At 50.2% G+C, this 24542-nt stretch overlaps 7 protein-coding genes across 7 annotated transcripts; 3 read left to right on the plus strand and 4 right to left on the minus strand.

The window, feature by feature from the left end:
- Positions 1 to 865: 865 nt before the first annotated feature.
- Positions 866 to 2313, plus strand: CGCS363_v001546 (uncharacterized protein; the record flags this gene model as incomplete). Its single annotated transcript, XM_036633395.1, has 4 exons — positions 866 to 1511; positions 1575 to 1692; positions 1750 to 1817; positions 1928 to 2313. The coding sequence occupies 4 exons, from the start codon at positions 866 to 868 to the stop codon at positions 2311 to 2313; spliced, it is 1218 nt and encodes a 405-aa protein (XP_036502181.1).
- Positions 2314 to 5586: 3273 nt separating this feature from the next.
- Positions 5587 to 6033, minus strand: CGCS363_v001547 (uncharacterized protein; the record flags this gene model as incomplete). The annotated part of the gene is made up of 1 exon (XM_036633396.1): positions 5587 to 6033. The coding sequence occupies one exon, from the start codon at positions 6031 to 6033 to the stop codon at positions 5587 to 5589; it is 447 nt and encodes a 148-aa protein (XP_036502182.1).
- A 1664-nt stretch (positions 6034 to 7697) lies between these two features.
- On the minus strand, positions 7698 to 9525 carry CGCS363_v001548 (uncharacterized protein; the record flags this gene model as incomplete). The annotated part of the gene is made up of 5 exons (XM_036633397.1): positions 7698 to 7751; positions 7812 to 7943; positions 8007 to 9089; positions 9140 to 9292; positions 9439 to 9525. 5 exons carry the CDS (start codon positions 9523 to 9525, stop codon positions 7698 to 7700), a joined length of 1509 nt encoding a protein of 502 aa, XP_036502183.1.
- Positions 9526 to 12115: 2590 nt separating this feature from the next.
- sdc (Salicylate decarboxylase) lies at positions 12116 to 13183 on the plus strand (the record flags this gene model as incomplete). Its single annotated transcript, XM_036633398.1, has 1 exon — positions 12116 to 13183. One exon carries the CDS (start codon positions 12116 to 12118, stop codon positions 13181 to 13183), a length of 1068 nt encoding a protein of 355 aa, XP_036502184.1.
- A 1734-nt stretch (positions 13184 to 14917) lies between these two features.
- On the minus strand, positions 14918 to 17302 carry sor3-0 (Sorbicillinoid biosynthetic cluster transcription factor sor3; the record flags this gene model as incomplete). Its single annotated transcript, XM_036633399.1, has 5 exons — positions 14918 to 15342; positions 15401 to 15621; positions 15678 to 16061; positions 16271 to 17074; positions 17124 to 17302. 5 exons carry the CDS (start codon positions 17300 to 17302, stop codon positions 14918 to 14920), a joined length of 2013 nt encoding a protein of 670 aa, XP_036501163.1.
- Positions 17303 to 18274: 972 nt separating this feature from the next.
- Positions 18275 to 20051, plus strand: CGCS363_v001551 (putative esterase; the record flags this gene model as incomplete). The annotated part of the gene is made up of 4 exons (XM_036633400.1): positions 18275 to 18662; positions 18715 to 19124; positions 19175 to 19772; positions 19825 to 20051. 4 exons carry the CDS (start codon positions 18275 to 18277, stop codon positions 20049 to 20051), a joined length of 1623 nt encoding a protein of 540 aa, XP_036501162.1.
- A 2546-nt stretch (positions 20052 to 22597) lies between these two features.
- cbr1 (NADH-cytochrome b5 reductase 1) lies at positions 22598 to 24114 on the minus strand (the record flags this gene model as incomplete). The annotated part of the gene is made up of 2 exons (XM_036633401.1): positions 22598 to 23955; positions 24024 to 24114. The coding sequence occupies 2 exons, from the start codon at positions 24112 to 24114 to the stop codon at positions 22598 to 22600; spliced, it is 1449 nt and encodes a 482-aa protein (XP_036501161.1).
- Between the last annotated feature and the right edge of the window lie 428 nt (positions 24115 to 24542).

Below are 24542 nucleotides of genomic sequence, written 5' to 3' on the forward strand. Positions count from 1 at the left end.
CATAACAGAGTGTATAAGCGATAGTTATCATAGTGATCTCACAGTTTAAGGTAGCGTGGTATTAAGATTGAGTTTAGCGCCTAAATCACAGGTAAGTTAACATACTATATTAACAAACTGAGATGTATTTGGCGCAGAATCATAGTAGTTGATACTAAGCAATGTGCGGTTGACTTTTATGTTGGTGGATAATGGGAAGAGATCTCGCTTCTGTTGGTAATTTACATTTTCATGGACCTACGACATGGTGGCCCACCCATGAAGTGAAAGCCAGGGCTGCCCAACGGCTTTTTTCAATTCGTCAGATATCCAGCAAATACAAGGGACGGGTCTCGGGGATACGTCCGGCTCCAAAAATTAACTGCTCATGGAATGTGCGCTCCGGTCCAGGCTTACAGGGCTCGTCGTCAGTCTGGACTGCAATCACAGGAACCAACAACCTTGCCTGTACTTAGCGTATCCGTACCTGCTTGATGATCGCAAATGATATCCAGAAAACTGGTCTTTTTTAGGTCGGTTACTTCATGGAACACGCTAGTGCCAGATCTTCCCTGTTCCTCCGATCCTCGTTCATCACATTGTGGCTACTTGATTTCAACCTGTTCCGGGGCAGTTGAGAATATTCTACTCCACGCGCTTACAAGATTTCGTATCACATGCAGGAACTCCTAATTAAGGATCAGAAACAATTGCTCTGCACGGATTGCTGCTGGAGAATGACTGGATATCTCCATTGATCAGTGGCTCAATGCCGACGTTGGGCCCTGCTATTGACTCGCAGTGCCTTTTTTCTGTCTACTGTCTTTCTACGTGTCTGTCTTCCTCTTCCTCTCACACACACGCTGAAACCTCTCGAGCTTTCTCCATGTCTTTCTTGCTTCACACTGGTAGTATTGAACTCCCTAGTTACGACTTTGCAAGGCAAAGACTCCCCGACTCCATGATGGGCGGCGAACTCACTCCAAGCCTTCTTCAACAAGACGAGACTACCGCACCCCTGCCGCTACCGATTAACTATGGCGATCCCTCTGTACTCATCAATGCTCCTGGGTGGTCAATGCTCGCGCTTTCGACAACTTTCCTTTGCCTTCGAGTCTATTGCAAAGCCTTCCGAGTGCGGTGGATGGTGTGGCTAGATGACTGGCTCTTGATCGGTGGGTGGGCCTTTCTCGTTGCTTCACAAGCTCTCTTGAGCGAGCTGATGCGACTTGGGTTCGCAAGGACATACAATGTTACGCCAACGATCAGCACCGTCATCTACGCATGGGACAACTGTCACAAGCTTTCCCTCGCGCTGACGAAGACCTCCTTCGCCGTAACATTACATCGGATTGCCTCCTCCTGGCAAAGATACATCATTTGGTTTCTGGTCGGGACCATGAACGTTCAATTCATCGTCCTTACCTGGAGGGCAATATGCCGACCGACCCGACCTGGAGATACGACACCTCATCTGCCGGTATCATGCTGGCGCTCTGAAGACGCAATCGCTCTTGGGATCTTCGGTGGCTGTAAGAGATCCCTGCTTTACGGCTACTTGCTGTTGGAGATACAACTCGCTGACTACGCTAAAGTCTATTCTGCCGCTTCCGACTTCATCCTCGCCCTACTGCCGTGGAAGATTGTGATGGGACTACAGATGAAAAAGCATGAGAAGATTGGAGTGGCTATCGCCATGAGTATGGGAGTACTGTACGTTATGATTGTCGTGAAGAATATCTCAGACTTTTGAGGTTCTAACAGAAACAGCGCCGGAGTCATGGGTGTCATGAAAGCCGTTCAGAGCATCATCATGCTAGATACATCAGCACCAGACTGTGAGTTCTCTTTCCATTACCCAGAGTTGCTTGGCATACAGACCTGTTCACGCAATAATGTGCTAGCTGCAGGCGTTCACAGAAATTGCTGACACGGTATGTGATTTAAGTGTTTTGGAAAATTTGCATCATGCATGTTTGGGCCATGGCCGAACCGAATGTCACCATTATTGCCGCGTGCATCCCTGTCCTTCGAGTGCTATTTCGACACATCCGTAGTACCCGCGAAGCGGAATATCCTTCTTCAGGGGCCTACATCAGATCAGACACCCTGAGCAAGTTTCGAAACCAAGACATACAAGGTGGCAGATCAAGAACCGCCCGTAATCAAGACGAAAGAGACGACGGAGACAGCGATCGCAGCATGCTACCCCAGGGCATCATCAGGACCACCGAGGTAACGGTAGATTATGACAAACGCAGTGGTAACTCAGGCAGCAGTTTACCTGGCGAGGACGACATCGAACTGACAAGTCGGCGTGTAATTTCGGCATGAGGTCCGAGGGCCGTTCTGCTATATTTCGGGGCCTGGGACGCCCCTTGGTAGTGGAATATACACATCCGGCTCCGGAACAATTTTGTTTAACCATTCCATCCAATGATCCAAATTGGAAAATTTTGCATCATCCTTCAAGTTTTTGTTGGGCTTTTCAACCCCACAGCCTTGCCATATGACCCCAATATCTTCAGCCGCCCTCCAATCAGCTTCGTCAAGCTTCCGGGAGTTCAGTTCATCCATCACGACTTGCATTCTCCGCTCCCAGTGGTCGTCAATAAACGTGCCTACATCGGGACAGTTTGAATAGTCTTGTTCCAACTCTCGGAGAAGCTCCTCCAGATAAACAAGCTCTTCTTGTTGTTCTTCCACAATCTCTGTCGCATCTTCGTCATCTCGTTCATGAATTCCGGAACACTGTCCCAGTCGACAGCAGCTGTGACGAAGATCCAAGACAGTAAAGGTCAAATATCTCGATATCGACTTAACCATCCGGGTCTGTGCTGCAGCCTGTCCCTGGCCTCCCACAGCCCATGTCCAGAGTTCACAAAACCATCTAAAGTTCTGCTTGTAGTCGTGCAATGCGGAGAGTTGCTTGTTGCGGCTTGCTCTTTCCCAGGACAACACCCCATCTAGCAATATGATCAGGGAGCTGCAGCCGTTCAATGAACATGCACATCGACACTTGTCAACTATGTCGACCGATATTATGGCCTTTTTGATAAGATCAGGCAACTGGAATCCGAAATCGCCATCCTCAGCTAAGGCGTGACATAAATAAGCCGACAGTAGGTGCGCCGGCGTCCACAAAGCATGGTTGATTTCCCCAGGTTCTATGCGAGACAGAGGTTTTCCAAGCTGCGCCCCTTTGTCAACTAGCCATAAAACATGATACACAAGTTGTGACCTGTGCGATGTATCCTGGATGACAAAGCCGTTGAGCACACAGTTCCATAACTCGTAAAACCCGAAGGCCGAATCGAGACCAAGGTCTCTAAATCCCTGTTCCCATGCCCATGAAGCGATATGTTCATTTGCAATGTAGGAATGGAGGGGCCTGAAATTCCGATCTTCGCCATTATCGCTGTCGCAATGATAGACCTTCAGTGAGATAGGGACTGAAACCGAGTGTTCGTTGAGAGCCGTTTGGACGTGCCCGGCCGCTTCATCTAATATGTTTGGTAGATAGAGACCGAGTTGCTTGTTTTTCGCAGGAGAAAGGTGTTTCATGGCATATTCGGCCAATCTTCGACGTCTTTCTCTTAAGCGGAGAATGACTCTTTTCTGTAAACGCATCGCTGTGCCCCCGTTGTCCCTAGTACGTCGGGAGAAAACAGTGGATAAACACGAAGGGAGCATTGCGCAACCAGAACTTAATAAAGCCTCCAAGACATTGCAACCGTTGCACTCAAGGGAAGCTGAGCTGCAGCATTGCTCATGGAGCTTCGATTGGACACAATATTCGATAGGACGATAGCCTCGAGGTTCTGTGCAGTCGACTTTGTTCAGAAGCAGCGCGTCTGCGTGAAGCAGAATGATTTGAAGGATTTCCAGGTTCGCAGCACCTACCGCAATATGTACTGAGGTCTGGCCAAAACAATTTGTGCTGCGGATGCTTGACTTATCTTTCTTTAGAATCTCCAAGACGCCGCTCTTGTCTTGTCTCAGGATGCAAATTTGCAGGTCAGGAAAGTTCAGTGCTGCTTTGTCAGTTGACAGTAACATGAGAATTCATTTTTGAGTGAAGCCCACCTTCTGCTGTCATCGGAAAAGCCTTCATCATTTCCAGATGATGGATAGACCGTTCGAATAAACGAGGTTGGTAAGGGCTGTCGATATCCGTGTCGTGGCTTACGAGATTTCTTAATACTGCGTAGCCTGAGGTTGTTGCGGATAGCCAACCAGAAACCAAGGCCAAGGCCACGGGATGGCTTTATTCAGAACAGTGAGCAATGATAGTCTGCTCAGCCACTAATCCAGCTAGAGATAGCTGCCAAAGTAACTCACCCATTTGCGTCAAAATTGGGAACTGGAGAGACATGCAGAGACTGGACTGAATGAATCAGCCAAAGAGCTTGTTGACTGGTAACGGTACATTCGACGTCCATCCCTATGAACTTTGGTTGGTTGAATTAGCATTGGCATGCGTCAGCTCGAGAGTTTCGATGGGGACGAATCATATTATGAGTTGACCATACCTTCATTCTCTGAAGTAAGTAATACAGCAAGGTTTCTCCCCGCTCGTTTACGTCAGTTGGGAATGCTTTCTTTTGAAGGTAGCACCAGAGGAGGCGTCTCCATATGGCTTCCAACAGACGCCATCGACCTTCAGGCCCTAGGAAGTTCTGACTTTCAGGGGACGACAATACAGACTCTGCGAACCTCCCCAGTCGAAAAGGCAACGAACGATCGGAATCAACTACCTCATTGACATTGAGACACTGGTGAAGGCGCAACCCACTCCGTCCGCTTGTGATAGACCAGAAAAGGCGAACGGCTTTGCCGGTTATCGATTGTAACATAGGTATTGTAACCTCGAAAACCAGAGAACTTCGGTTCTCATTGTCCATGAATATTTCCATGGGGCAATCTCTCGAATGGCGAGTAAATCTTTGGTCTTTGGTCTTGAATTTCACAGGGCCCCATCGTATTTGATGGTTATTCCGCCGGCAGTAGTCCCTGCATGAACACCGCGTCGTGTTTCTTATCATGTGGCCTTCGAGATTGTAATGTTCTCGGCCAACTTCGTACTTGAGCATCCCTTCAGATGTGTTTGCAAAACCACGTAGACCATCACACAAGGCTTGCAGGTTTGATGGTCTCGCTACAAGCCGAGCACTTTCAAGATCCGCGGTCGTAAGGTGAAGCTCAGTTCGCCGAGCCATGTCAGTAAGAAGCTCTTCAAAATTTTCCAGGCGTCTGTCAACGTGAGAGATCTTTCGCTGGATGCTGAGAGTGTTGCGGTCGATGCGAGCCGTGATTTGATTCGTCTGCGACAAAATATCTGCTTGTTGAACCATCAGTTCAGTGGTGCTCGCCGCTCTTTCGTCGATCGTGGGAAGGATTCGATTGGAATTTACTGCCGACAGGCGAATATCCTGAACGTTTCTCGACACCTCGTGCATCTCGTTGCTAGTATCTCCTACAACTGTACGAATGATATCCACCGTAGACTTCACTGCGTCAAGTTCATCCTGACTGCCGGCGATGACTTCCCTAGAGTGATATGCTTTAGATGATGCTGGGCAACTACTGGAACCTGGGGCGGTCAACTCACAAGCCCAAGGCCTGCATTGCTGTTTGGAGAACCACAATCGCTGAACCTAGTTTCTTCTCAAGTTCGATCATGGTTTCCCGATGAAAAGGGAAAGCTAGCTTTCTCCCCTTTTCTAGAAACCTTCCAGATATCGTGCTGATGGGCGCAGATGGTCCCTGCAGCCGCATGACCAATGCTTCCAGGGCGACAAGCTCGCTTTGGCAACTTGCCAGGGTCGCGTCGAGTGGGTCGCTGGATGCCAAATTGCGAAAGGAGGGTTTGGATGTCGCAACAGAGATAGCGTCGATGCAGCGCTTCAAATTGTCGCCCAATCGCCTTGCAGAGTCGAGTTCTCGCTGTCTCCCCTTGACAGCTTCCAGATACTTGGAGATTGCGCCATACACCTGGAGCCCCTGGGATATCAGACCGGCAGTCGTACCGAGAATTCCTGCCACCTCAGCCATGTTTACAAGGCGGTCGCCGATGGTTGATGCGCCAGTCAGACTGGATGATATCGGACGGGAAGCGAGAGAAAACAATGGCGGCGGAGCTTCTTTTGTGTCGGAGGCTGCAGAAATAACAACTTGCAGCACCATGCCAGTGCATAGCTCATACGTCATTATGGATTCCGTGTCTGTCTTTGAAATAGCTATATGGATCCCCATTGGTTCTGACTCTAGGCTGATTCAACAAGCCGCCAGCAAGGCACTGCAACTGAGACATCGTATACTTGGCGGCAGAAGCTTCCTGCTCATTGTCTCAAAGTCCGGCCAAATTACGACAAAATCAATGTGTCTCTGTAATCGCATCCGGTTGAGAGCTGCCGAGCCAAGAGCACAGCCAAGTGAAAAAGAGCTGCGCCAAAGAGGTCCTCGAATTAGCAGGACGTAACTTCATCGGGAAACAACTCATAGGTATTCTCAACAGCATTCAATGTTCCCTTCTATTGCGGCCAATTGATTGCCACCGCCAGATCGTGATACTTCAGTTGCAATAGGTATATTTTTGTTCTTCATCAGGCATTTCGTTTCGGAGAAATAATTCCGTTCAATTTGTACAAACGCTATATTTGCACGCGGTATTCCAAAGACTAGGTATCTTGACACAATGAACATACAATCGACGCCTCGATCAGGAGCCTTCGAGCAGATACGCAAACTCATATTTTTTAAGTCCTTCCTACGGGACATCGAATGGTGTCCTCATGTAAAAAGCTGCCCTCCCGTCAGTTAGATTTCCATAGAAAAGAAGTATATAGTTGCTAATCGGCTCTATTCAGATACCTGTCAATAAGGACTGAAAACATGAGATGCGGCGATATATCAACCAAGATATCTTTACATGACATCTCGTCGCATCACACCAACATATTTCTCTCTACGCGTGCAGTAGAAAAGTCCACGGAAACAAAATTCGCACTTTGCACCCCCCCCCAAAACTTTGGTATCCGCCCTCACTTTAATCCGAAAGCCAGACAACGCTCCTCCCCGCCGCAGAGTACCGCGCGTACAAGTGATTGAATGCTGACGTGTGTTTTTCGTCGCGCAAGCTAAGGCGCCCCGTGCAGGAGAAGCCTACTTTTTTCGTCGCGTCTGGCGAATCAGCTGTTGCGACAAGTGAGGGGTTAACGTGACACAGGCGCAGCTTGGCGGCAGTCCTCTTTTTTCTGCTGCTTCTCCTCTTCTCTGAGGTTGACAGGATTTGAGGACTGCCTAGTGCGTTTAGGCAGCATTGCGAAGGTGGAATGTGGTCAGGTTGGGCTTGTCGGCGCGGGGTTGAACTTTGCTGCTTGGCTTTTCGGGGGCTAGAAGGCACGCAAGGTGAAGATGGCTACGTTTTCTGGACGGTGAGATAGTGGACTTGAAATCTGTCAATATGACGGTTAATGTGAGATGCATTCGTGTTGTCTGCTTATGAGCATCTTGTATTCGAGTTGCCAATTTGCCGTGTCCTTTACTTTCATCCCAGCCAGCTTTAACGCCGTCGTTTCCGCCGTGGAGCTTCAAATCATCATCCTTCACCCCCTGGCCCCTTATGGCAAATTCCCTAATGGCATTTAGGCGTCGTGTGTGATCTTAATAGTACCTTATGTAGACAGTAGTGGTGAGTGTTTTTAGCACGCAGACTCCTAGGCCGCGAGCATTTGGGTAGTTCCATCTTCGTAAACCTTGACGCGAGGTTTCTGTAGAGCACAGGTCAATATTGGAAACTCGTAAAGTATCACCAGGGGGGGTGAGCCTACAGTATCAATGTCGTGATAGCCCTGGAAGCGACACGAGCTATGTTCGCAATTTTTGAGCCATCGACAATGGTGTCCAAGCATGCAGTCGGCATTATCACAGCCTGACATGTCGTTGCACGGTATTCCCCGAGACTAAGGGTCATTAGCGGAGACCATTCATACTGTATATCGTGACAGGGGATCATCAAGACTCACCTTCTGCTTTAGCAGTGTCAATTCTCCCTGACTCAACTTTTCACCGTGGAGAAATGGGCACGCATCGCCATTCTTGCAGAATCCATGAAGATGAAAATTGTTGCAGAGGTTTTTACCAGACTTTGTCATGCGTTCCTTGAAGCGCTTCTCGACGTTCGGGTCGATACGCGGAAATTGCTCGTCAACGCGCTGACTCTCAACGTTGAGAAGATAGTACTTTTTAGGCGCAGGTTTCTTGGAAGAAATATCAATCGTCTTGCCGGTCGAGACCTTAGTAACGACAGACCAGGAGGTAGGTGTCTGCGCACCGCCGCTCGATGACTGCGGGCTCGCAACACGCTGGGGCTGGCTCTCGTTCGTGTTGCTTCTCAAAAGGGCGCCGCCATTTCCATTGCTCGTAGGGACGTGCACCGGGGGCGGCAGCGGTTGCATGCCGGCAGTGGGAGGCGACGCAACGGCAGAAACGCTTGACACACTGGATACACTGGGGCGCTCGACGCGATCGGGGAGTTTTTCGGATCTGAAGACCGACTTGAACGAAATTCGATGAAAATTGAGATGTTTAAAGCCCTCCTCGGCAGGAGTGGTCTCGATAAGCGTCAGACGCGGGTAAACCTTAGGGTCTAGCTTATATGGCTCGAGAACGGGAAGATATCCGTTATCGTGGCAGGGACCGAAGAAAATGTGCTTGCACTGATTGATGCGAACCATGAGGCGCAAAGTTTCGCGAATTTTGTGATCGGCGGACTCCTTGCCAGAGCCGACGTCAATGAAGCTGAACAAGGGCTGGGCACGGCCAAAGCCACGTCCAAAGTCGGACAAAGTGCGCTCAGCAGCAGTATTGGAAATAATGCCACAAGCGTGGAGCTTCTTAGCCAGACCGTCGAGATTTAGCACGATCTGAACCATGACGCTCCAGTCCTGACTGGCTGCCTGGGGATAGGCCTCGCTAACGTAGTTCATAATTTCGTTGTGGAGGAGGTACCCGGCTTGAGAGCCTCCATCGGCACCGGCCTTGAGGAGCATGTCTTGAAAAACTGCCCCGTCTCCATCAATAATAACAAAAACGAAAGGATTAGATTCCTGCGGTCGGTCAGTAATCGTTTGCGTGGCAGGAGGTGACCGAAGCCCACCGTCGTTTTGAGACTCTTGCTTAGTGCCTGCATTTCTCTATCGTAGGTTCCTGCCTTGGTCTGCCACATTCGGCGGGACTCGACTTCATTACTGTAGTCGTCGCATTTTTCCTGATATGCACGTTGAAGGTGTTCATATCGCGTAAGAATTTCCTGTGATTCCGAGAGTCAGATATCGGATCATGTGATTTGGAGGCAGCAGCCGTCGCCACCGTTGCCGTTTTGACGGCATCTGAAGTTGCTTTTGTGACAAGAAAGCATGATCTGCTTCAATTTCAGAGAATCATCGGGCCACTCACTCCTATCATTTGATCGCGGGCATGATCCTGATGCCGGAAAAGTTCGAGTTGTCGCACATATTGGGTGAGGTCGTTAGCACCGTCCATGATGGCGGCGTCGTCTCGTATAATGCTAGTCCGCGTCGACAAAAACACTATCTCGATTGTCGATCGACGGTGTGGGCGATTGATGCTGAGATACCTCGATTTCTGACGGCGATTGAGAAAAACAAAGGTGAGATGCAGAGATGAGGTTGCGAAGGTTTTGAAGTTCGGACGGCAAGACCCCATTACTTAAGCTCAGAGTGGGGTCGTATTCTGGGTTCTTCCTGCCTTTCAGGCCATTCAGAGCGTCGCTTTGCATTGTTCCGGGGGTAGCAAGCCCCCGGCGCGGCGCCTTCCCGGTAAAGGCGCCCATGGATTTCCAGCGGATTTTTAGCTGCCCCTGCCTGTTGTGTTTGTGCTTGCTAGGCGGAAGTCCTTAGCGGGCCAATCAAATTGCCGATTTTCCCTCTGTTTGCGCCAAAAGCGGGGGCCTGCAGGGACTGCCATCGCTCACCCCAACGTGGCACGCATTCTTTTGATAAACTGTGCCGCTTTGTCTGACTGGCCCATATTAGACATCCGAACGATCCTATCAATGGGACTTTGAATGGCGCTGATTTCGTAGATATAGCATTCATGTTCTGTTTTGTTTGAGAATGTGTCCGTTTGCAAGTATTTTCCAGAACTTTCTGAACAACGTCGCAGCTCAGACTCCCAGTTGGTCTGAACTCATGGAACCTGACAAAGTCTGAAACCATTCGAGGGAAACCGATTGACACAAACAAGCATAGTCTATATTTGTAATTATTTATTACTGTGTTTGCTGTTAAAAATCATAGTATGAGCCCTTGAAAGCGGCACGGATGAGGCGTTCACGATGTTTGTTGAGAGAATTTAGACAATATAGTAAGTAAATGTATTACTGTTGTGTGATGAAATCATGCTGGCTCGTACGTAACATTTAAAATAACTTCAATCAAAGCTTTTAACAAACACTATGGTCTCCTTTCATGCATTGGTCGGGAGTTTGATGTTTGAAAAGCAATTGCCTTCGAGTTACTGCTTATGTATTACCAACGCATATTACGGAAAATGCATGCATTACACTGGAAAGTGTTATTCACTTGAGGATCATTTAACACATACACCATCAAAGCATGAACTTCAGACCAGCTTAATAGGTGATTCACTGCCAATGAACACAGCGCCAGGCGATGAGAAAAAAGCCTGGGACACCTTTGTTGGCTCTGATTCACTCACGATACGCTTGGAAAAGAGCAAGCAAGACAAGACCGTGGTGATTCACCGCAGACTAAGAAATGGCATATAACTGGGAAACATTGCCACTGATCGTTGAGATCTTCTGGGCCACTATTAACCACAAACATCCACACGAATCATCTCCGTCTTCAGTGGCGCACTTGAGAAACCAGAATCAGTGCCTGTCTACAATACATTCTCAACACTTCATCATCATCAATTCCTCATCCATCTTTGACTGTCTCATCATGTGTTTCGGATCTGGCGACCGACCGAGAAGGAAACTGCAAAAACGGCCTCGCAGACGGAACTCCCTTGGCTACTTTTAGAAAGCCGATGGTCTTGGACGACTGAGATATCAACGGGGACAAGTTCAAGGTGGTGGAACGTCGAAGGAATGATTGGCATCCATTTCTGAAGTAGTCACAGAAACTCAAAAGACGCCCGTTGACTTACTTCTATTCTGCAACTTAATTGTCCGACTCTAGGCCGCTGTGTGTGGTTGTCTACTATGAGGCAAACGAGAGAACTGTAGGACCACAGCAATCCAAGTTTTCCAAACTGCTCATGTTACAAGAAAATAGAAGAAGTATGAAATTGAGGGTGCTGAGGAACATTTTTGCTTCGGAGGAAGTAAAGACCGCTTTTTCTGCACCCGCAAGCGTCAGTAAGTGACGTCTGAACGACACAATTCACCATCAGATGTCCACGGAACGCGTTCCATGTCCGATGTTCTCCACCCGAAAAGCTTGATTAAACGCGAAAACGAAGATGCACGACTTATTTGTCCCACTGAGTGCCGTATCCGAATCTCATTCGAGAAATCTTACGTTGAAACCCGCAGGTCCGGGCCGGGAAGACCCACTTCGGAACACTATGACGCCAGTGACCGGAACTGCGCGATCGTCGGCGGAGGTAAGACACCATTCCCATTGGTCAGACTCATCAACTTGGGAAAGTCGCGGAGATAATGCACACTTCCCATTGGAAGAGTCCATCATATCCGGAAGCTCGGGGCTGATCGCCACTGCACAACTGGAGATCCCGCCCATCGGACCATCCAAGCGGCTCCATTCTTTCAGCCTTAAGTCTTGGAATAGACGGGTCCAGACTGACACAGAGCTACCCCTCTCACCAGCTTCAGACGTCATGTTCTTCCGGAAGACAGCGGGATGCGCGGAGGCTGCTCCAGCTCCGTGGAAACCACGGCTCTTCATCAACGTCGATATGGGATGAGGTCGAGTATAAGAATCGTCGACGATGACCCCGAAAGACAGAAATTCTCTTCGCCATCATCAACACAAATCACAAACACTCAAACAACTCTCAACAACAACTTCAACTCATCTACACAACACCCTTCACTTAACCACAAACCACCCAAACCATCGAAATGCTCGGCAAGATCGCACTCGAAGAGGCCTACGAGATGGCCGGCATGGAAGCCAAGTCCCGCCGCGAAGCCGCCCTCTACATCAACCCCAACGACCGCACCCGCTACATGCGCCAGATCAGCGACGTCAACGACGAGCGCGTCAAGCTCGCCGACGACCACGGCATCGGCTACACCATCATCTCCCTCACCGTCCCGGGCATCCAGGGCATCGCCGACCAGGCCGAGGCCGAGCGCCGTGCCACCGAGGTCAACAACTGGGCCCACGACCAGATCAAGGCGCGCCCCGACAAGCTCGGCGCCTTTGCCTGTCTCTCGATGCACGACCCCGCGCAGGCCGGCCGCGAGCTGACGCGCTGCGTCAAGGAGCTCGGCATGCACGGCGCGCTGCTCTGCGACTTCCAGCACGCGGGCCCCAACGGCGAGACGTACAAGTTCTACGACCAGCGCGAGTACGACGTCTTCTGGAAGGTTGTCTGCGAGCTGGATGTGCCGGTGTACATCCACCCCGCGGCGCCTGCGGATGTGATGTTCGACAAGTTGTACGCGGAGCGCAAGTACCTCATCGGCCCGCCGCTGTCCTTCGCTAACGGCGTCAACCTGCACCTCATGGGCATGATCTCCAACGGCGTCTTCGACCGCTTCCCGAACCTGAAGATCATCGTCGGCCACCTGGGAGAGCACTTGCCACTAGACTTCTGGCGCATCAACCATTGGTTCGAGGATGTGAAGAAGCCCATCGCCAAGGATGAGGGCAACGAGGACAACATGTGCAAGAAGACCATTTACGACTACTTCAAGCAGAACATCTGGGTCACCACCAGCGGTCACTTCTCCACGCACACGCTCAAGTACGTCGTCGACGAGATTGGCGCTGATCGTGTGCTTTTCAGTGTTGACTACCCCTACGAGACGATCGAGAACTGCTCCGCTTGGTGGGACGGCAAGGCCGACGAGGTCAAGGAGGCAGTTGGTGGTGTGGAGAACTACCGCAAGATTGGAAGGGACAATGCGAAGAAGCTGCTGAAGCTTGGTAGCTTCCACGACTCTGAGGCCCCTGTCTCTTAGAGAGAATTTGATGTATTAGACTTTGTCTCAACAAGCTGAATTAATAGCGCGCGCAGATGGCCTCTGGCCACTTACTGTGATTTTTACTTGGAACCTGTACTGCAACGACCTCCGACTTGCCCTTTCAGCTAACGGCCTACTGGTCACGTGATTATCGCCGTCTCTTTAGTCCTATTTCCCCCCACGCGCGCAGCGACGTACGCTATTATTAATAATCTTATTACTTTTAATATTATTTCAATAATAACTTCACAACTTTAACTTAGTTTAATTACTATAGACTTTCTTTAACTTTTTAACCTTTCTTCTAACTCTTATATATACTTTCTATTATTAGACTTAGCTATCTTCTTTACAGCTTATACTTTCTATAATTATTAATAATATCCTTAATTTAGGTTTAATTAACTTACTAGCTATAGCCTTATTAAGGATATTATTAAAGTATATATAATAGCTAGGATTAGTAGTAAATATAGCTACTTCTTCTAGTAAGATTTACTATAGTAAATAGGTATAAGCTATAGCTATAATATTAGCTTTTAAGACTATAAAGTAAGATATAGCTATAGTTATTCTATCTATTAGGCTTTATATATTAAAAAGTATTATTTTACTAATTATAGTAAAGCTAGCTTTATAGTTAGTATTAATTCTAGTATCTTAAGGTATACCTTAAGTAAAGCTCTATATATTATAACCTAAAAATAAGGATAATAGCTGAATAACCTACTTAAGCATTAGGCAGCTATAGTAGGGCATTTATACTATAAGATTATAAGAACAACAGGGACTTACTCAGAAATAGAAGAACTATAGTATAAGTTATATAACAATAAAATAATAATTATTAAGGATCAGAATAATCTAATATAACTTAAGAACTAAGTAATTATTCTAAGTTAGAATAATCTAACTTAACTTAAAGTATAAAAGGATATATTTAGAGTTAGACTTATATATAGTATAACTTAAGCTTAGCTTATAGTTAGACTTCTATAGCTCTTTAGTAATTAACTTATAAATATCTTTATATTTATCCTTAAGATACTTTTAGCTTACTTTTACTATAAATACTTATTAAGTCTAAGACTAATCACCTTAGCCTCTAACTATTAATCTATAATATAGCTTATAACCTATAACTTAGACTACAACCTTAGTATACTATTACTATATATTAATCCCTAGCTTCTATTAGCAGACCTTACTATTAGATAGCTAACTATAACACTATAGTATAAAGCTTTATAGATTAAGTAGGATAGAATATATTATAAAGGAATCTAAGTAGTTTATTTATAAGAATCTAGGTAGTTTATATAATAAAGAATAAGCTTATAGTTTAGTATAAGTAGCGTTTTAAGTATATAGCTAAGATAAGCTTTTATATAGCTAACTTTATAAAGCTATCTCTAGTATATAACTTAATTAAGTTATATAAGTAAAGCTATTAACCTTATTAGTAATAAAGCTATTATTAATATAATACTAAGAGCTATAATAGTATAGCAGCTATAGTTAGGTTTAGCGTAAGTAGTTATTCTAAGCCCTTAGGTACGTATTGCGATCTTCTTACTGGACGAAGCACCGGCTGAAGTGCTCTTACTGGATTTATCTACTGTGAACCCTCTTATAGGGTGGGCTATGAAACTTCCTCAACATAGCGCGCGCAGATAGCAAAGCATTATTACTTGATTAGAAGTCTTGATCTCCTGCTGTGAAGTGTCGTCATTAGAAGCTTGACCAGTTGCCAAAATCTATGCCCTGCATATTGAACCAACTCTCATTGAGGAGGTCCGAACTGAGGAAGTCGCCAAAGTCCTGAGCCATTGGTGTTTGACTCATGCCAGGCATGGAGCTGAAAGGCAGCTGTAAGTCACCCTGGGTCTGCTCTTGAAGCCCCTCAGGTTGGGAAGTCTGAGAAACAGTCGCATTTGAACCCGCTGGTGCATCCTGTCTTGACACAGCAGCAACCGAGTTCTGGAAGCGTTGCAGAACCTCAATGCCCCTTGTAGCTGACGTCACATGTTTCTTGTGAAAATCGAATATCCGAAGCGCGCGATCCCACGATGTCTTTGTCGGTTCGGTGTCAAAGCTGATATTAAGATCAGGGCATAAAGTGGCTACAACCAAAGTGGATGCTGCAGCGAAGGTGACTATCATATCCGTTAGTAGTTGTACCAGGTTGTTTGAATTGAGACGGAAGTAGCTTACATAGCAATACGTGCCATGCTGAATTTTGGCGCACACTACCCAGCTTTTCGTACATTTCTTGGAGGACGCCATGGGCTGTAGAGACACAGAGGGTGTTTGCAGCATGGCCAAAGCTCTCGCTCAGCGCTGATGAATTGGGCAGATCTCTCCTGGACTGGGCGGTCTGCTTGGCTTCTACTAAGAGCAAAGGGCGCAGGAGCAGAAGTCTAATCCAAAGGACTCTGGGTTTCACGTTAGTCTCCACCGTAATGAGTGACATGATAATGTGTGCTGCTACCTTGACTTCAGGATATTCGCCTGCATCTGCAAGCTTCCTTTGAGACTCTCATCATACTGGGGCAGGCTCGCACCTTCTCTGAGATAGACTGGAAACGCGTCGTTCAACTCGTCTAGCTTTGCCGAGAGCTGAAGTACGTCGCTGAGAGATCGCGACTTCAGGTCTGAAGAACAGTCCCCTTCGCCGTAAAATTTGGCTAGAATTTCTTTCAGAACGTCGAATAGGGCTAGAGAGTGCACGAAGCAAGCCAGATACGACGGTCTTCCTGCTACTTGGGTGCCTTCGGTAGTGTCTGATAAGTACTCGTCATCAATTATGGCTGGAGCCGGTGTCGAATACTGTCTCGACAATAAGACGGATCGCCCGAATGTAGTTGCAGTAAGCCTGACATTCTGCATTAGCTCTGAGCACGGTGGAGGAAGGATAGTAGACCGGTTTACCTATCCAAAGTCAGACAGCAATACCAAACGCGCCGCTTCATCTCGCGTTTGAGCTGATTTGCTGCGATCGTTCTATCTCCTTCATTTTGCAATCCTAGCCCCTGGGCTACTCTCACTGCGACGCCAACAGTATTCCAGCAACGGTCAGCGTACGATGTATAGTGCAGGTAGACGCCTCTCAGAAGCAGCAACTGAACGACTTGCAATGAAGAGTGGTCGAGGGTGTCTACCGATACGAGCTTCACAGACTGCTTGTAGAACTTGTCAGCGAGGTTCGCCTGCTCTGCTGCTGACACCTGATCGGTTCGTTGCGATCCCAGCGCAAGCACAATGCTTAGAGTCGAGTGGAACACAACATCTTTGAAACCCCGCTTATGGTTTCGATCTTTTGTTGGCTTCCAAAGGGCTTCGTATGATGCAATGAAGGACGGCTTGTGCAGAATTGGGAAGACCGGGTGCACGAACTCCCAGAAGGACTCCATCAAGCTGTCTGCGAGCCATCTTTCGGGCAGCATCACCGGCTCAGGGAGGGGGTCCGGGCTCTTTGGTTGGACTGTAGAGAAGCCAAGGACGTTAGGCGTGCTCTCGGTCTCGTTTCCGGGACCGTTTGGGCCCGAGTCATCTGGCTTCTGCGCATCCGCGGCAAGAGTGACTTGTCGGAGAAATGATATGTTTGAAGAGGGGCCGTAGATGGTCTCATCCTCGTTGTGGGACGTCGATCCATTCCGTTGATGATGGCTTGCCGGCATGCCTTCAACAACCCTTGGCCGGAGTCCCGGGCCTGTGTCGCCAAGACCAGTCTCAACTCCGATACCAATTGACCGAGCCGGAGCGATTCCGGAAACTCCGGAAGCTCCGGAATCCGGCAAAGGCGCACTGCCACTCGGAGGTACAGATGTCTGGGGAAGAGGCGATCCCTCAAGTCTCTCCAACCTCTTTTGTATTTCTGAGATTGTCCTTATTCATGATCAGCATCATCAATGAGCTGGAGAGATTTGACACGTACGGCCTCGAAGATGCGTGCAGCACCGACTCCTGATAGGTGCACTGCTGCTGCATCCCCTTTTTCTGGCACGCCGTGCACACCGGACGCGTCCCGTCGCAGCCGGACTTTCGAGCCCGACACGGGTTGCATGCGAGCTGTGTCTTCCGGCGCTTTCGGGGCGGCACCTGCACCGAGTACATGGTTGGTCGTGTCTACCTCTTGGCAATGAGGATGCGAGGCATGGTTGGGGGGATCAGCAGTTCAATTGCCGACGAACCACGTCCGGAACGTGGAGAAGGGAGACCTCTCGGGCCCACATTTGTTTGTGCTGCACCGGAACTCGGCACTGATGAGATGGCTTTCTTTCAGCCTGAATTGTTATCATCCATGGATCTTTTTCGATCTCTGATCACAACTGGCCCGGAAATCTCGTCGTATCAAGCAATTGCATTTTCCGAATAATTTGACTCGCGTGTTGATGTGCGAACTACTCTGACGTCACATCCGAGCTGACAAGGGTTCCGAACCTCTTCTCCAACTCGCGGCGGGGAACATCAGACGTCATTGCAAGACGGCCAGACCGGGAACCTGAGTCGGTGGCTAGACTTGCTCAATCCAAACAGGAACCGGCGCTTCGTTTATCCCAGAATCCCAGCAACCGCGTTCCTGGTAAGAACCCCGCGCGAAGGAGCAACTGACATTTGCAGAGATCCGCTCGCGATGCCACCCACGTGCGGAGAAATACCACAACCGACGCGGAGAATTGCATCTACCCTCCCAATTGCGCCTGTCAACTAGCCCGCCCCGAGCACATGAGTGAAGAGCCCTCTCCACTTTCTTGACGAAGAAGCGGGCTTCGGCGCCGTTGACCGAGGTTCTGGTGACCAATCGCCCCCGTAACTACCACGTCCCCTCCTACGTGGTTAAAATTCCCGGTTGCCATTGGTCTCTAGCACTTTTCGGCTAAAGACTTCCTCTTCAACGACAAATCTCCACAGTGTAGTGATCGTCGGCCACGGCGCCGGTGACCGAAAAGAGACCCAGCCACGTGGAAAAGACTTGAATCTGCGAGGAAGTTTGAAGCTCAACGTGCGGAGTAACGGGGTAGCGGACTAGAGAGCGGCAGTTTGGAGCGTATCCACAGTTGTTGACAGGCAAGCGATGACTTCAAGATGGGGGAATACAAAAAGGGCGCCATCGCGCTTCCGTTGAAACATGTTTCCGGTTCCCGGAGTAGGTCACGTTGGATCTCGGTCATCTACATCATGTTGTCCGCTCTAGCACTCGCTTCCTGGTTCTTGCCGGCTTCAATCGCGGCGCCCTCTACCGGAAGCCCCAATTGCGAGTCTCTTGCGGAACAGGTGAAGGATTCGGTGCCAGGGTTGACGTCGGTTACCTCCGCTCTAGTACCTGCGAATAGCCTGAACATCTCTTCGGTCTTCAACTCCGCGTCGTTCTGTCGATTCAATGGCACTGTTCCGTACCCAGAGAACAACACGGTTCTCTTTGAGGTCTGGTTGCCTGAGACCGCATCTTACAATGGAAGATTCCTTGCCGTCGGTAAGTCAATCAAGAGACCACGATGAGGGCCAAAGGCTCTAACGTGAGATAGGCAACGGAGGATTGGCTGGCACGATTGACTATGCGGCAATGGTAGAGAACCTTAACAAGGGATTTGCTACAGCGGGAGGTGACAGCGGACACCGTGCGGCCGATAACAACGGTGGTGATGCTTACCCCGGCGGCATCTACCTGCCATTCCTGCATGACCAGAACCAGGTTCTCGCGTGGATTAGAAACTCGATTGCGCTCTTCACTGCCCCGGCAAAGCAGATCGCCAGCCTGTACTATGCTGAGCCCCCGTCACATGCCTATTACAAAGGCTGCTCGACTGGAGGCGCTCAAGGTTTCGCACTGGCTGAGTACCACCCTGAGTTATTCGACGGCATCGTCGCTGGGTGCCCTGGAAACTGGTACTCTCACCTCGCTCTATCATTCTTGTGGAACCAGCAGGTGTCTTTGGTAAGTATCTAGTGCAGACCAGTCAGCCAAACTTGACTCACTCTTCTCAGGACTCGGCTTTCATTCCCCAGGAAGCGCTCACCTTCATCCGCGACTCCATCCTCGACAAGTGCGACACCCTAGATGGCGTCGCCGATCGCGTCATTGAGAACCCTCTGGCCTGCTCCTTCGACCTCTCCACGCTCGCCTGCACCTCCTCCTCGACCAATACATCAACCTGCCTCACCCCAGCTCAGATTACTGCTGCCGAGCAAATCTACGCCGGCCCGCGTCACTCTCAGACCAACGCCAGCCTGTATCCCGGCTTCGACCTAGGCAGCGAGTCGGAGTGGATCAACCAAGAAGGCCGTCTGTCCCTCTCCTTCTCGCTCCCTCTGCTGCAGAACATGGTCTTTGACGATCTGAGCTACAACGGCAGCACGTTCGACTGGGCTAGCGATGTTCAAGCGCTGGATGAGAAGGTCGGGAGCTTGATTGACTCGATCAGCACCAATCTGACAGCGTTTAAGGCGCACGGGGCCAAGTTGATTGTTACCCAGGGTTGGGCTGATCCGTACAATGCTGCGACGTGGCCGATTCAGCATTTGGAGGATGTGGAGAAGGTTACTGGTGACAGGAAGGATTGGGCATCGTTGTTTATGGTTCCTGGTAAGTTTCGCGTGTTCAAGCCGGAGAGTGGATAAAACTAATACTTGCGCAGGAGGCGGTCACTGTGGCGGCGCTTCGTCGTATCCTCAAGTTCCCAGCAAGCAGAGTTCGCTGGAAGCGCTGATTGAGTGGGTGGAGAAGGGGGCAGCACCGACTGAGTTGCTTGGAAGCGAGCCGGCAGATGGAAGCAGCAGGACGAGGAAGCTTTGCCCCTGGCCACAGACGGCAAAGCTGGTTGGAACAAATGCTGATGACTCGGGGTCATATATCTGTTCATAGGCTGGAAATGGCCGCTAGCAGTGAATATTATACAATGTCTATATCCTGTAACTCACTTTCATCCTCCGGCCATAACTCGCCCTTCATCATCCCAGTGACAACTGCCGGCCCCACGAGTGTGTACTCTCCATTGTCACCATGCGGTCTGAGAACAAACGGGTGCTGTAGCCCAGCTATCAAGAATATCTCGTCGCCCTCTAATATCCGTGGAACACCTAAGCCGGCTCGTCCATCAGTTGTGGTGAACATGCGTCCTTCGCCCATGTCGAAGTTAAGTCGGTGTCTGAGGTTTCCATCCCCACGGAAAATCTCGAGTAGATCCCGAAAGGTAGCCTTTGGCGCGAGAGATGGCACTTTGTCCGGCCGGATATCTGCCATTTCTATGACGCTCCGCATCAACTCGAGAATTACATTTACCATCTTGATCTCTGCTTGGGGATTTGGTTCAAGCTTCCGACGAACACTATCGGTGAAACTCTCCATCAGTCTCATGAAAGGATGTTCATACGTTTCGGTCCCTGAAAAGCTTCCCGCGTCATTTTCGTCGGAATCTAGATGACTCTCCTCTGCGCTGACCGCTTTCGCTATCAGATGAGGGTTAAGTGTTGGATCGAAGTCACTGATGGGATCCCCTATTAGGCCAACACTTCTTCCCAGAACGCGGAGGCTAATGCCGGGCTCGGGGAAGAAGATTCGAGGATAGCTTCCACGCGAGGCATGGGAAGACTGTTTATATTGATCCATATGCGCCCCACGGTAGCCTTCATGAAATTCCTTTGTGCCGAAGTCAAATGACCACGATGGCATCAAGCCAGTTCCAGTACCCGGAGACGTCCTCTCCAGACTAGCAAAGTATAACAAATAGAGACTGTTAGTTTCTTTGAAGACAACCATAGAGGTTTCTGCAAAAAGGTCCTGCAAAGGTCGCTCATAGTCGACGGCAACCTTTGCAAACACTTCGGCAGATAAAGCGCGAAGCCCGAATATTTTGTCCCTTGGCTCTGAAGCTTGTAACGCTAAAATTGACAAGAAACCACTGGGGTAACTGATAGCATCGGGGCGATAGTGTCCGAATGCTCTGCGCTCTGCGTAGAGGCGATGGTGTGACGTGTATGCTCCCTGTATGCGGCCAGTAAGGTAAATCATGCTTATCATGCCAGCGCAGGAGATTATATTTGAACTCTGGCAGAGCAAAGAAACATGAGTATTGGCGAACTCTTGAGCGGTCCAAACACGTGTCCAGTAGGGATTATGTAGTATAGTGTGGATTGTGCTTTTATCACAGCCTTTCATCATGTCAGATATGAGCGCAAACAGCATGAGACTTTTACGAAAATTATCTCACAATCAAAAGCAATGTCTGCAACCCGTTTCTCTAGTCGTTTAACTGAAGGTTTGAACCATCTGAGGGCTTTCGAGCTCTCTGTCCAGTAGAAGAAATCACTCAGACGTCCGATATGGACATCTGGTAATAAAGCACACGACAAAGAGCAAAAGACTGTGCTTGATTTTGAGGGTGAGTCTCGTTCTCCAAGCCAAACTACCACTCTCTTAGCTTGGTTGAAAATTTCGGCCATCATCACAACCTGACTACTCTTGTCATCGTTTGAGTCTTGATTAATACAGATGGCATCTACCCATAACGTTAGGCTTCTACGCCTGTTGACATGGATGCGTCGATGAAAGGACTTCCGAAACACTCTGAGAGCGGCTGCACAGTTAGGCGTGATGAGGAGTTGGGGCCCTCCCGCTTGGCTGGTGTCGGCTTGCCCGTTGCCAATGGTGAGTGGCTCACTGGGCGTCTCGCCGTTCCATGTGTAAGAAAGAGCAAGGTAGTCCGGCGGCTTGTCCAGGTCGATCTCGACGAGGTCGCAGCTGAGTGGGCATGAGGGGTCTTTGGTCACCCCGGGATGCAGCCTGATCAATCGTGTGCATCTGGGACCCGATAAAGGCGGATACTGATAAGGATTCATGGTTTTGAGGATGGGAGAGCCCAACAGCAGCGTGAAGCTTCGAGAGAGAGGACAATACTGAAATCTTGAGAACGATGATGCATTTTTCGAGGCAGAACCTCGGGGTGGAGATGAGGTGAGATTTATCTGCGCGAGATGAGGGGTTCGGCAGCCATCTTATGGAGCAGGCTGGGCTGAGGAATGGATCATCTGCGCGCGGCGCAGTCGGCTTGGATGGTTACACAAGACCAATCATCGACCTGATCCGCCCTCGGCTATGCATCCGTAGAAGCAGGCTCTGTCACTGCCTAAATTGTCAGAGGCGCATGCAGAAATATTAAGATCAAAGGCCATGGTTGTAAGAGAAACTTCTTGCTTCTTGTCGTCAAGATCTATGATATGAACAAATGAAAAACGTAAGATATTACAGGTAGGTATCACCAACGGCATGAAAAAGAATGCCCCCAAAGACACCGAGCCCCATGCAACCATCCCCGACTCCGTGACGATGCAAAGCCCATATATACCAACACAAGTAACCCGTTCCCCGTCTATGGTATCCATACACTCTATCCCTCTCCATCTATTTTTAATCTAAAAGCAGAAGACGGCATCGGTCATCTTGGACATGGACCCAGGCTTCTCAAAGCCCAAGTTCTCCAACGACTTCTTCGCCGCGTTGACCATGCCCGGCGGGCCGCACAGCATAATCTTGGAATCCGCGCCCGCCGGCGCCGGGAAGCGCTCGGCCATCATCTCCTGCGTCACGTACCCGACACCGCCGGTCCAGCCCTCGGGCGGGGTGTCGAGCAGGTAGTGCAGCTTGAAGTTCTTGGGGTACCGCCGCGCGAAGGCCTCGAGCTCGTCGCGCAGGAGTATGTCCGCCTCGGAGCGGTTCGCGTAGATCAGGCTGACCTCGGTGGTGTCGCGGTCGTCCTCGCAGATGGCGCGGATGAGCTGGTACATGGGCGTAATCCCCGTGCCTCCCGCGAGCATGCCGATCTTCTTGGTCAGCCCGCGGCTGTAGCGCATGGCGCCCTTGGGCCCGCGGAAGAGCACCTCCTCGCCGACCTCGACGTTGGCGAGGTACTTGCCCGTGAGCAGGCCGTCCGGGTAGCAGCGGATGACGAGCTCGAGGCGGCCGAGGTCGGCGTTGTTGGAGGTGGGCGTGTAGGAGCGCGAGACGGACTTGCCGTCGATCTCGGCCTTGATGGCGACGTGCTGGCCGATGGGCAGGCCGAGCACGGTGGAGGGCGTGGGCAGCTCGAAGACGAGGCGGTAGACGTTGGGCGCGATGAGGTGCTTCTCGACGAGGGGGAGCGGGTGGTAGGTGACGGGGTCGAGCCAGCCGCGCTGGAGCAGGGGGTTCGGGCGGGCGACCTTGGGCATCTTCTTGTGCGGGCGGAACTTCATGGGGGTGAGGTCGTAGTGCAGCAGCGCGGAGAGCTTGTTGGCGGTGACGGTGCCGGCGACGGCGAAGATGGCGGAGGCCAGGGCGAAGCCCTCGACGAAGCCGAAGCCGGTGCGCTTGGGGCGGGATCCGGCGGCGGCGGCGCTGCTGAGGGAGAGCCACTCGGGGAGGTGGAGGTTGAGGCGGTGGATGGCGGCGATGACGTCCTGGCCGGCGGGGGTGTTTGAGGCGTGGCGGGCGGCGACGGTGCCGAGGGCGAGGAAGACGGCGGCGGCGGCTGCCTGGCCGGCGATGCGGACGGGGCCGGAGGTTGTGTTTGAGGGGGCCGCGGGGGCGGCTTTCGGGGCGACGCGGACGGCCTTTGGGGCGTTGCGCTTGTTGGCGCCCTTGAGCTTGCCGACGCGGAACTCGGCCATGATCTCGGAGGCGTCTTCGGAGTGGCCTGCGTTGTCGAAGGCTTCTGTGGCGTCGACGCCGCCGGCCTCGATGAGGACTTCTGCGCCGCCGGGGTGGTCGTGAAGGTACTTTGTCACATCGTAGACTTTTCGGGTGAGGAGTTAGCTGGGTGTTTTTGGTGATTGGAAGATAGGGAGAGGAGGGCTTGTTTACCTTCACCGCGGATGACCATCCAGCAGTCGTTGGCTTCTCTGTGAGCGGCGACCTCCTTGGCCGTGTACTCTTGGCCTTCTGTTGACGCCATGATTTGTGATGTGTGAATGTGTTTAGAGGGGTATCTCAGGAAGTGGACCAAAGAAATTGAGAGAGGAATCGGTGTTGATGCGACCGAGCCGAAACTTGGGATGTTGGGCAGGATATAAAAGGATTATCTATCTTAACTTATGAATAGGGAGAATGATGAGAATCACCGATAAGGTTCGGGTGAGATCGCAGTGGGAGAAAGGGCCCCTTTCGAGTCGAGCCTCGGGACGTGGAAACGCAGCCAGTATTATTTATCAACGATGGCGCCACGACAGCGTGCATGCAGACGCGCAAAAAAAAAAAAGGATGGGATATCCACAATTAAAAAAAATCATTCCAGATCACAATCGGCCGTGTGTCATGTCGAGTCCGTGTCTGACGGTCCATGGAACCCATGGAAAGGGTGCCGGTGGTGGTAGGGGATAGGAT

This window comes from Colletotrichum siamense, assembly GCF_013390195.1.
Source record: "Colletotrichum siamense strain Cg363 chromosome Unknown KSG_Cg363_contig01, whole genome shotgun sequence".
Classification (NCBI taxonomy): Eukaryota; Fungi; Ascomycota; class Sordariomycetes; order Glomerellales; family Glomerellaceae; genus Colletotrichum; species Colletotrichum siamense.